Genomic DNA, 12,500 nt, shown 5'->3' with positions numbered 1-12,500 from the left:
ACAAGACGGCCAGCTACCCCGTGGCGGATTCCGCACCGACCATCATGCACGGTAGTTGGTTCACCACCGGCTACCGGGAGAACACGCCCGTGGCGGTGGAGAAACCCAAGAAGAAGGCGTTTAACCTGGCCAAGATGATGTCTCTCAACAACAAGAAGGAACAGAGCAACCGTCACCATCACAACAACAACAACAACATGCCCTTCATGATCCACTGTCACATCGGGAAAGAACTCAAGCACATTTGCAGCAATTGCAGCCGCGGGAACGACGGTGACGGTGAGTGACCGAGGCAGTCTCTACCAGCAGGCTACAGACAACCACGCCGATTTCGTCTCTATCGACTGTCCAGCAATATAGCCTAGCTTGTCTCTGAAACCGCATAGGGGAAAAATACTAGGCCATCCTATCCGTCCACGGCGTTGCTATAAACTACAGTGACAGACGTGGTGCATCGGTAGATTCAACTAGGTTAGGCTCAATTGATCGGCTTGGTTGCTCCACAACATAAATCAGTGGCTATCTATTGCAAGGCCCGGTTGAAGTATCCAACAATTTAACAGTGATACTCCTAGATTGGTGCCTCACACGTCATAATGTTACTTTGTAGGCTATCTTATCCTTGGGTGTCCTGGTCGACTAAATTGCCATTTTCTCCCGTGTGCTCTATATTGAAACATTGCCTCATTTTATTATTTTTTGTCCAACCAGAATGTGTAGGCTACCTCATTCTCGGGTGCACAGACAGTATCTCCTCTTCCCATTTTGCGAGGATAAAAGTGTCTCCGGGGAGTAGTCACCGCTGTGTGGCCTTGGTCCCCATTCACACAGGCAATTTCTACCACTCAGCGCACTGCATGCATGGAAATGGCCACATGCACCTGCCGAGTTGGTTGTGAGCATTAGCTGAGTAGCCTAGTAATAATGGAATCAGCACAGACACCTCCCTCTAGAGCCTTCTCTCTGAGAACATTCGCAGGCCTAGTAGTCTACAGACAAGCAAACAAGTCAACCATTCTCACAAAGCCTCCAGTTTAAAGGAGTAGTAAAGGGAAAATGCATGTTTAGCCCTGTTTTAAGGTTACTTATGATCATATACAATGGTTCAGATCAAAACGTTGACAAAGCTAGCATTTTCGAGAAAGTCTGATAATTGCTCTACCACCGTTTTGGTCATACAATGGATGTGGATGGGCATCTTGAAAAATCATTCAAAAACATGTTAAACTCTCGATTTCAAAGACAAGAAACTCACCTAGGTGTTAGTTGGCGTTCTGACATAATTCGCCATAAAGTAAGATTCTAGTTCATCTGGAAAGGCTTTTTAAAATATTTAGCATAGAACTATTTATTCGCAGCACATACATGTGTAAACTTCCGCAAACTAGGTAGCCTAGCAACATAAACAATAACAATAGCTACCGTAAGTAGTTCCGCTTCCTGAATCCCCTCTGCGGATTGATCTACACATCTACAACGGTCGCTTCAATACAAGTCAATGGATTTCATAAAATTATCATTAAAACCCTACAGGATTCATACTTTGCGGTGAATTTGATGTCAGAACACCAACGGACACCAATTACCCCCTCGGTGAGCTTCTTGTCTTTGAAATCGAGAGTTTAACATGTTTTTGAATGATTTTTCAAGATGCCCATCCACATCCATTGTATGACCAAAACGGTGGTAGAGCAATTATCAACTTTCTCGAAAATGCTTTGTCAACGTTTTGATCTGAACCATTTTATATGATCATAAGTAATAAGCTAAACATGCATTTTCCCTTTACTACTCCTTTAATTTGGAGGTGGGAGTGTAGCACCTATAACTCTGATGGCTGCTTACTCAATGCTGTGAGCTAGTTCTGATTCTGAAGTAGTCTACCGTCCAGAAGAGATTTACGAGAGCTAGCTGCTTACAGGAAGAAGCCAGTTATTTTTGAAAGGAACAGAAAATAAACCATGTCATAATCAATTTGCATCCATGCCCCGAAGCGCGTGCAAATCTGGAGATTCAACATGCTGAATTCTGAGACTCTTTGAATGCTAACTCTGCGAGCTCAATCCTTTTTTGTGTGTGTATATTTTCACTTTTGGACCACTTTAGATGAAGTCATTTGTAACGACGCTGGATTCAATTAGCATTTGACTGGGCTGGCTATTTATAGAGACACGGTGGCAGGGCTCCCAAGATGGTGGGCTGTGAATCAGGCAGCAGATCATTTTGAGAAATGGAGTAATGGTGGTTTTTACTGCATCGATGTCTGCCTGTCAGGGCTGAGGATCAATCACAGTAGCCTCTCCCTCTGAGGAGGGGGCCCCAGCCTCGACCCCGGCCCCAGCCCCGGCCCCAGCCCTGTTCATCCAGTCCTGGTGCTTGAATATGCTGTGGTGTTAGCATCCACATGGGGGAGGGGTGGAGAGGCCAGACTCTCTGAGGTGGTGACACAGACGGACCGCCCCCCCCCCCCCTCCCTCCCCGTCACCTCTCCAGGAGTGACCTCACACCTCTGGACAAGAGCTGCACACAGTGGCCAGCTGGGAGTGGAGAGAGCTGAGGAGAAGCTCATAGGTATATATTTAGCATGCTACATGGGTGGAGCAGGTCATAGATATATATTTAGCATGCTACATGGGTGGAGCAGGTCATAGGTATATATTTAGCGTGCTAAATGGATGGAGCAGGTCATAGGTATATATTTAGAGTGCTACATGGATGGAGCAGGCCATAGGTATATATTTAGCGTGCTACATGGATGGAGCAGGTCATAGGCATATATTTAGTGTGCTACATGGATGGAGCAGGTCATAGGTATATATTTAGAGTGCTACATGGATGGAGCAGGCCATAGGTATATATTTAGCATGCTACATGGATGGAGCAGGTCATAGGTATATATTTAGCGTGCTAAATGGATGGAGCAGGTCATAGGTATATATTTAGTGTGCTACATGGATAGAGCAGGTCATAGGTATATATTTAGAGTGCTACATGGATGGAGCAGGTCATGGGTATATATTTAGCATGCTACATGGATGGAGCAGGTCATAGGTATATATTTCGCATGCTACATGGATTGAGCAGGTCATGGGTATATATTTAGTGTGCTACATGGATGGAGCAGGTCATAGGTATATATTTAGTGTGCTACATGGATGGAGCAGGTCATAGGTATATATTTAGTGTGCTACAAGGAGGGACCTCATGCTGTGCAGAGTCTTTTGTGAGTGAATGACCTTACATAAACACCGCTAGTGCTGTTTGTGTGAAGTGTGTGTGTTTGTTGAGTTTGGTGGGTCAGCTCATCCAGCGGGCCCTGCTGAAGGACGCCAGCGCTCCCACGTAATCAGACGGGCTTCCAGCCGGCGACACACTTGACATGTTTGAGAGCTGCCAGATGGAGAGGCGGGGGAGATCACGGCCCACTTCTGAAAACGCACGAGGGCTAGCGTCCTGATCGCTTGTTTGTTTGTTTGTGTTTCATCTCCTCTGAAGTTCCCGATGGAGCGTTTTGTTCACGTTCATCTCTTTGTTAATTGATTGGAAGCAGACACTTCTTACCAGTAGGAGAACTTGCAGTCGCGTCTTGCCGGCAGCAGTGCTTTGGCCTGCTTTGTGAATATGGGATGTGTTGTTGCGATTAGTACGAGCCACGAGTGATGTTGTTTGTGTTGTTCCTGTGATGTTTTTATCTTGCTTTGAGCACATTTTCTCTGGATGTTATCTGTGTTTAAATGTCATTTAAAATATGCATCAAAGTCGGGGTGGGGGTGGAGGGGGGCGGTCTGTTGAATGTTTCGGTCTGCCGGGTTGGTCCAGGCAAGCTTTCATTTAAATTAATTTTTAAAGCAGGTTTGCTAGTTTGTTTGTTTTTTATTATTATTATTATTTTTTATTAGTTTCAGTATTAGTTTTATTTTATTTTTCTTCTGCGCTAGCCTCGTGAGACCATCCTGATCTTAGTTAGTTATAGTATTTTGTAAAGCCTAGTTTTTATTTTTATTTCAGTTAACTAAAATGTTTTTTCACACGTGGTTTTCGTTTTATAGTTAGTTTTCGTTAACTATAATAACCTTGGAGTAAAGCGGGTATAACCCGCCCCCCCCTCTCTCTCTCTCTCTCCTGTGCCCCCCAGCGGAGGAGGTGGAGAGGCTGGCGGCCATGCGCTCCGAGTCCCTGGTCCCGGGCGCGCACACCCCGCCCCTCCGGCGCCGGAGCAAGTTCGCCACCCTGGGCCGCCTGCTCAAGCCCTGGAAGTGGCGCAAGAAGAAGAGTGAGAAGTTCAAGCAGACGTCCGCAGGTGCGTGACTGACCACACACACACGCGCACACACACACACACACACACACACACACACACACCTATCCCCAGTCCCGGTCTCCTATTATCCGGTGGTTTAATCCCCCCCCCCCCTTTTTGGACTTGACTCGTCCCGCCCCCCCCCCACCCCTGCGATGCGCTGACCTGCCGCCATTATTGCTTTTACGGCAGGATAAGGTCGTTCTCCGTACGGGCGGCGTAGCAGCTTGGCTCAACTGCGTCCGTCAGCATCAACCACCATGCTGATGGACGCGGTGGAGCCCAGGGGTTAACGCAGTGACCGGAGAACTGATGAGAGTTTGAGTGCAGAGTTTACCCCCCCCCCCCCCCCCCCCCCCCCCTCTGTGAGAGCCACACACACACACATCCTTTTTGACCCTGGCGTTCTGTGGCGGTCGGGGACAGGTGACGGGCCAACCCTCCTGTAGAACCCAGAGAGAGAGAGAGAGACAGAGAGAAAGAGGGAGACGGAGAGAAAGGGAGAAAGAGGGAGACGGAGAGAAAGAGGGAGACGGAGAGAAAGAGGGAGACGGAGAGAAAGAGGGAGACAGAGAGAAAGAGGGAGACGGAGGGACAGAGGGAGACGGAGAGAAAGAGGGAGACAGAGAGAGAGAGGGAGACAGAGAGAAAGATGGAGACGGAGAGAAACAGGGAGAGAAAGAAAGAGGGAGACGGAAAGAAAGAGGGAGACGGAAAGAAAGATGGAGACGGAGAGAAAGAGTGAGACGGAAAGAAAGAGGGAGACGGAAAGAAAGAGGGAGACGGAGAGAAAGAGGGAGACGGAGAGAAAGAGTGAGACGGAGAGAAAGAGTGAGACAGAGAGAAAGAGTGAGACGGAGATAAAGAGTGAGGCGGAGAGAAAGAGTGAGACGGAGAGAAAGAGTGAGACGGAGAGAAAGAGTGAGAGAGAGAGACAGAGACAGACAGAGAGGGAGACAGAGAGAGAGAGGGAGACAGAGAGAAAGATGGAGACGGAAAGAAAGAGGGAGACGGAAAGAAAGAGGGAGACGGAAAGAAAGAGGGAGACGGAAAGAAAGAGGGAGACGGAAAGAAAGAGGGAGACGGAGAGAAAGAGGGAGACGGAGAAAGAGGGAGACAGAGAGAAAGAGTGAGACAGAGAGAAAGAGTGAGACAGAGAGAAAGAGTGAGACAGAGAGAAAGAGGGAGACAGAGAGAAAGAGGGAGACAGAGAGAAAGAGGGAGACAGAGAGAAAGAGGGAGACAGAGGGAGACAGAGACAGAAAGAGGGAGACGGAGAGAAAGAGGGAGACGGAGAAAGAGGGAGACGGAGAGAAAGAGGGAGACAGAGAGACAGAGAGAGGGAGACGGAGAGAAAGAGGGAGACAGAGAAAGAGGGAGACGGAGAGAAAGAGGGAGACGGAGAGAAAGAGGGAGACGGAGAGAAAGAGGGAGACGGAGAGACAGAGAGAAAGAGGGAGACGGAGAGAAAGAGGTAGACAGACAGAGAGACAGAGAGAGACAGACACAGACAGACACAGACAGAGAGAGACAGACAGAGAGACAGACAGACGGACAGAGAGAGAGAGGATCTGGGTCAGGCTGCTCCCTTCACTATCCCTGCAGCTTATTCCGACAGCTTTAAACCTCAAATCTGGCAACCGGAAGCAGGGAGTTGTCAGCAGCTCTGTTGATGGTTTATCTTAAGCCAGGTATAGACGCCTCTGAGATCTCTAAGCCCTTTTAGAGTGAAGCTTTGATTGTTTTGTAACTGCCAATTTGCAGCGATGAAAGTTACAACAGGTGAAATCTTATGAGAAGACCCTAAACGAACACCTGTTTGCAGCTTGTGTCTCAGTTGAAGATTGAACTAAATCTCACCCTTTTACCTGAAGGTTGATACTGTACTCTGTCTTTTACTGTACTCCGTGGCTCTTCCGGTCCAGCCGACGCCGTTGCCCTGACACTTTCCCCCCAGCCTCTCTGGCCCCGCCCCCTCCCTGGCCCCCCTCCCTCCCTCCCTCCCTCCCTCCCGCGGGACTAGCTGACCTTTTCAGGTGAGCCAAACCCCCCCTTCCCCGCTTACACAGCAGGTCCGGTCTTTCTCTGTGCATCGTCCGCCATCGAGAATCATCCTTTCGCCAGGACCAACACCCTGCGCTCAGAACCAACACCCTGCGCTCAGAACCAACACCCTGCGCTCAGGACCAACACCCTGCGCTCAGGACCAACACCCTGCGCTCAGGACCAACACCCTGCGCTCAGGACCAACACCCTGCGCTCAGGACCAACACCCTGCGGTCAGGACCAACACCCTGCGCTCAGAACCAACACCCTGCGGTCAGGACCAACACCCTGCGCTCAGAACCAACACCCTGCGCTCAGAACCAACACCCTGCGCTCAGGACCAACACCCTGCGGTCAGAACCAACACCCTGCGGTCAGGACCAACACCCTGCGCTCAGAACCAACACCCTGCGCTCAGGACCAACACCCTGCGCTCAGACCTGCGCTCAGAACCAACACCCTGCGCTCAGGACCAACACCCTGCGGTCAGGACCAACACCCTGTGGTCAGGGCCGGAGAACACAGAGGGTTTTGCGTCAGAGCTGGTGCTGATGGTTCTCTGGCGTTTAACCGCTATAGTGAAGCCCTGTTGGACAGGCCTTCTTCCTCCTCCTCTTCCTCCTCTTCCCCCTCTGTCTCTCCTCGGCTCCGGTGTTGCATCATGCCCTTAATAGCAGCAGAATACTGAACAGCGAACCGGCGTGTTCTCCCCATCTGACCGGCCTCTGTTCGAAGGTCTTTGTGCTTTTTCTGAAGACCCCTCGGTTGTTAGCACGGCAAAAACCCAAGGGCCGCTTGCGCTGCATGTCCTCAACACTGCTGAGCACAGCGTGTTCGTTGGGCTAAGTAAGTAGCACAGCTCCGGGCCGGCCTCTTTGTGGCTATTCACAGGCGGTCTCGCCAGGATGCGCCTCTTTTGAAAGAGATTTCGGATTCTGACGGTCTCATCTGGGGGCCAGTGGAGGCCTCTGTCCCTGACATCAATCAAAGGGTTGTTCGATTGTTTGGTTATGGTAGGCTTCCTTCCTTCCTTCCTTCCTTCCTTCCTTCCTTCCTTCCTTCCTTCCTTCCTTCCTTCCTTCCTTCCTTCCTTCCTTCCTTCCTTCCTTCCTTCTGCGTTTCTGTCCTTATGTGGCTGTGCAGAGAGAGCACAAAGGAGAGGAGGAAGGAAGGTTGTGTTTTTGGAACGGGGCCTGGGTTTTAGAGGAGAGGAAGGAGGGAGGTTGTGTTTTTGGAACGGGGCCTGGGTTTTAGAGGAGAGGAAGGAGGGAGGTTGTGTTTTTGGAACGGGGCCTGGGTTTTAGAGGAGAGGAAGGAGGGAGGTTGTGTTTTTGGAACGGGGCCTGGGTTTTAGAGGAGAGGAAGGAGGGAGGTTGTGTTTCTGGAACGGGGCCTGGGTTTTAGAGGAGAGGAAGGAGGGAGGTTGTGTTTCTGGAACGGGGCCTGGGTTTTAAAGGAGAGGAAGGATGGTTGTGTTTTTGGAACGGGGCCTGGGTTTTAAAGGAGAGGAAGGAGGGAGGTTGTGTTTTTGGAACGGGGCCTGGGTTTTAAAGGAGAGGAAGGATGGTTGTGTTTTTGGAACGGGGCCTGGATTTTAAGGCAGAGGAGGAAGGAAGGTTCTGGGTTTCTCATCATCCTCCCCGTGTCGGCGGCAGACTAGCGAGCGGCGCCGCCGGCCACGCAGATGTCTCCGGTACAGCAGCTGGAGAACGGGCGCACGAGAGGATCATGGCGTTTGAGACGTGCGTTCGGCGAGTCGGGACTGAGTCACTCCGACAGCTGGCCGTCCGTCCCACGCCTCTGTCTCTGTCTGTCTGTCTGTCTGTCTCTCTCTCTGTCTCTCTGTCTCTGTCTGTCTGTCTTGTCTGTCTCTCTGTCCAGAATGCTCGACTCTCTCTCCTAAAACACGGTTCTATGACCACTTCTCGGCAAGCACATTTGTAGCAGAGCAAGCTCTAGTTTCCTAGGTTCCTAGTATGGATGATGAGAACGTGAACACACTGATGTTAATGCAGCTCTTTGATCTTGAAGTCTCCTGTGGGCTTTGATAAAATTAGAAGGCCTACTTTGTTCTCAAATCAAATACTGGTATATGATCTAAAAGCCTGGAAAAAAAGGTTTGGGAAAAAAAAATGTCAGGGGTGATGTAACGCTCCACTCAGCGAGCTTCAAGGTGTCATTGGCACCGACTTCAACTCCACTTGAGCTACTGTATGCCAGCGAAGACATTCCCGTACTCGTCGCTGGCATAAGATGTTTTAAGTGTAGTTTGGACGGGGAATAGGCAGAGCAAATTGCTTCGCTAAAAAGAAAGCGAGAAGATAACTCAGTTCACCGATAGCGAGCCTCGGGGCTGGCAGGGGCCAGACGACGTTCTGCTTCCAGTATCTGGGTCACTTCACATCGGAATGGATCTCTCCAAAACTAAGCGTAGCGTTTCTTAAGTCGAGGCAAATATTAAATTTAAATACGCGCTCAGCAGAGTCTCCGAGGTTCATTTCTAATCCCCTCGTTCTGTGGGTCTGATCTCGAGCGGTCTGGACTATCATGCTCTGAGCGACGGCCGGGCGAAATCACAACCGCTACGTTATTGGCTCCCGTCCCTCGGCCGGACGGCTGCCCCGTGGATCCGAGCGCTGTTGCTATTTCGATCGCCCGAGTTCTGTGGACCGCTGCTGGACGCGCAGGGAGGGACTGAAGACACGGGTCCAACCGGGTTCCAGAACCACAGAATCTCACTTAGCAGCGATGGGAGATGATGATGATTGGCTCAGCGCCTCTGAGCCACGTTGGCTGATTGGTTAATTGATGGTGTCACGGAGGCAAGGCTTGTCCCACTTCTTTCTGGAGATGCAACGCACACACACACACGCACACACACAGACACTCTACAGGTAGGACCTAAACCGATTTCAATTTGAGTATCATCAACCTTATACAATCTTATGTGAAATGCCATTTTAAAATGGTCCTGAAAAGTATAGTACACCTGTTTTGTATCTAAAGGCTTTTAATACCATAGAACTAGAACTCTCCGTCAGTTTTCCAGCACTGTGTGTTGAGTCCAACCTGAAGACGACGCCAGCAGGCGGAGCGCTAGCGTTACATAACGCCGCACATCCGACTATTATGTCATAAACATCTCTGCAATTACTTTTTCATTTTGCTGAGATTGAAACGTAATCCCGGGTCATGTCATAGTACGTACTGTTTCAGTACAACCTGCTAGCGGATTTGCCCTGGATCGTCATCGTGTGTCGTGCTTGACAGCTTTATTCCTCAGACCAACAATGGGATTAAAATGATTAGGCGCACGGGGCGGCCCGGTGGCTCAGTGGGCTGGGGCGCTTGCCATGTAAAGGCTGGTCCTTACAGTTCGAATCCGGCCCACACCCTTTGCTGCATGTCTCTCTCTCTCTCTCTCTCTCTCCCCCCCCCACCTTTTCTGTCTGTCCTTCCACTGTCCTATCCCTAATAAAGCAGAAATGCCATAAAAAATTATTAAAAAAAAATAGATATGTATACTTGATATACATGAGGTTTGACATTCTCAAGAGAGGCACCAGTGGAACTGCCTGTCGGTGTGAGTAAGTGCGTGTGTGCGCGTGTGTGTGTGTGCGTGTTTGTATCTCTCCCTGGGTTGAACGGCATCTTCAGCTGGGGTTCCACTGCTCTCTCTTCTGAATCAGTAGGGTCCCCCCCCCCCCCTCGGACGGCATGTGACAGGCGGCCGCCTGGACTGGAGAACATGTCGGCCGCCTCTCGCCCAAACGAGTCCCATCTTGCCGAGCGAAAAGAGCGGATGCAGGCCCTCCCCCCCGCCCAGGAAACCAGGCTGTAGCCGTCGGAGAGTGGGAGGGCTTTTTTGCCTCGTTTTATTTTTAGCTGTCCTCCTCCAGCAGGCACGGGATGGTCTGACGAGCTCAGTCCTTCGCTAGGAGACGGCGTGATGGAAGATATGATGTTCCTGAGACGTCAGAGCGCAGCCTGTATAGAATAGAGAGTTTATTCCCCACATGTAACCAGTATAGGTACAGTACATTGGAATTCTTATCAATTGTCCTTACAGTATCTTTATCAGCACTCATCAATTACTCATCGCAGTTCATGAGATGAGAAGCTTGCGCGCGTGTGTGTGTGCGTGTGTGTGTGTGTCCCAGCTTTAAGAAGAGGACAGATTGGTCCATAATGTCACTTGGGGGGGAAAATTATTATTAATAATAATAATAATAAATAATAAAACGTGACCAGCTTGCTCTCTTTGAACAGTGTGGAGTAGATCAGCAGTGTGTCTTGCTTCCGTGGTGCGGACTCCCTAAGCGGTGAACTGCCATGTTTTTTTGGGGGGGGGGGGGGACGCTCTCTAGAGGCAACTCTCTCAGGACTGAGTGTGGGGGGTTTTATGATCACGTTTACCCCCCCCTCCCAATACCCAAAACCATCTTTTTTGCTCTGCTGCTCGTTCCGCCTGTCTGAGCCAGGAGGAGGCCTACTGAGAGGGCCTTCTGAAGCGCGGCTGGACGCTAAACAGCTGGACGTCCTGGAAGAAGTCCTAAATTAACAGTAGTATTTGATAGTATCTGATAACTCACTCCTCTGTGGGATGTTTAAACACTGCCAGGTTGCTCTGAATCTCTTTCTCCGGCTCCTCGTCATTTGTGATGTTTGGACGGACGATCCTCGTCTGTGTTTTCCCTCCAGAGGCTGAGGTTAGATCTAATCCACACTGTTCAAAGGGGAGAGAGAGAGCAAGCTAGTCACTTTTTATTTATTATTATTATAATTATAATTATAATTATTTATTTATTTTCTTTTTTTCTTTTTTTGTGTCTTTTTTTTTTTCTTCTTTTTTTTTTTCTTTTCCCCAGTGACGTTATGGACCAATCTGTCCTCTTCTTAAAGCTGGGACACCCACACACACACACGCACACACGCGCAATCTTCTCATCTCTCTCCAGCGGGAGCGGGCGGTCTGCAGGGAGGTTCTCTCAGTGTTCTCTTCCATCCTCATTTCACGTTCTTAATTGGTTCCTGAGCAGCGGTGGGTTTTCAGACGACCCGCTCCACGGCCCCGGGTTCGGATCAGAACAGAGGAAAAAGACCCTCGACGCGCTGAGAAGCCTAAAAATAGCAGCGGTAGCTTTGGGACGCGTCCGCTTGTACATAACGCATCATCAGGGGGTGGGTGGGTGGGGGGGGGGCTTGTTGGCGTTCCACGCGGCGCCGGCGCCTCCTCCAGATGAAGCGCTCCAGTCCCTCACCTTGACGCCGTGGAACAGCTGACTTGCTTTGACTAATCGCTTCCGTCACCCAGACGATTAGCGTCGGCCATTACAGGGACCCAATCGACATACCAACTCACTCTTGGTGGAGATGGCTAACCGTACTACCCCCTCACACGACCTTCACACAACCTTTACACAACCTTTACACAACCTTTACACAACCTTCACACGACCTTCACACAAACTTCACACGACCTTCATACGTGTTCCCCTAACCATTCTGCGAGCTCTCTTAACTAACACTTTTTAAGACATAAATATCATATTGACGGTATTGCTTGTTTGTTTGTTTATGTGTTTATGTATGTATTTGTGTTTATTTATGTGTATTTATTTGTTTATTTCTATGTGTATTTATGTGTTTCTATATGTTCCCCGCAGCTCTGGAGAGGAAGATGTCGGTGAGACAGAGCAGAGAGGAGCTGATCAAGAGAGGAGTGCTCAAAGAGATCTTCGAGAAAGGTGAGATTACAAAACGGGGGGGAGTTAAACGAACCGCATTCCCGGGCGTTCGGAAACCCTAAAACCCCAAAGTAAATGTTCGATCGAGACCTATTTTCGGGGGGGGGCGCTCCCCAGTCGGGGCGTGTCCGGAGCGGGAGGACCCGGGTCTGGATGCTGGACGCGGTTCCGAACGTCCAGGAGGCCGGCAGCCGGCCTCGAGACGAGCTCTGGGTTCTGTTCTGGGTACATCCCGTACCTCCGGTACCCACGGCGCTACCCTGGCGCCGGGCCACCTGCCAGCTGGTTCAGTAGCTCTGCTGGCCCAGGAGGACCGTTACATAACCGCCCCTCCACTTCCGTCTGAACGCTCCGGTTGGCTACGGCGGCGTCCCCGCCTCCTTAACCCGCTTTTGAAGCGAACGTTG

At 50.2% G+C, this 12,500-nt stretch overlaps 1 protein-coding gene across 1 annotated transcript in view; it reads left to right on the top strand.

Moving 5' to 3' along the window:
- LOC311316566 (phosphatase and actin regulator 1-like) overlaps positions 1-12,500 on the top strand; it is a gene marked incomplete at both ends in the record, with an annotated part of 29,653 nt that overhangs the window by 4 nt on the left and 17,149 nt on the right. The window contains 3 exons of the mRNA XM_084447449.1: positions 1-279; positions 4,136-4,300; positions 12,013-12,093. The exon at positions 1-279 is cut by the window's left edge and continues 4 nt beyond it. Coding sequence (XP_084303575.1) covers positions 1-279; positions 4,136-4,300; positions 12,013-12,093 — 525 coding nt within the window. The remainder of the gene's footprint in view (positions 280-4,135; positions 4,301-12,012; positions 12,094-12,500) is intronic.

Source organism: Borostomias antarcticus (assembly GCF_949987555.1).
Source record: "Borostomias antarcticus genome assembly, chromosome: 12".
Classification (NCBI taxonomy): domain Eukaryota; kingdom Metazoa; phylum Chordata; class Actinopteri; order Stomiiformes; family Stomiidae; genus Borostomias; species Borostomias antarcticus.
The sequence above is the reverse complement of the archived record's forward strand: the minus strand, read 5'-3'. Positions and strand labels throughout refer to the sequence as shown.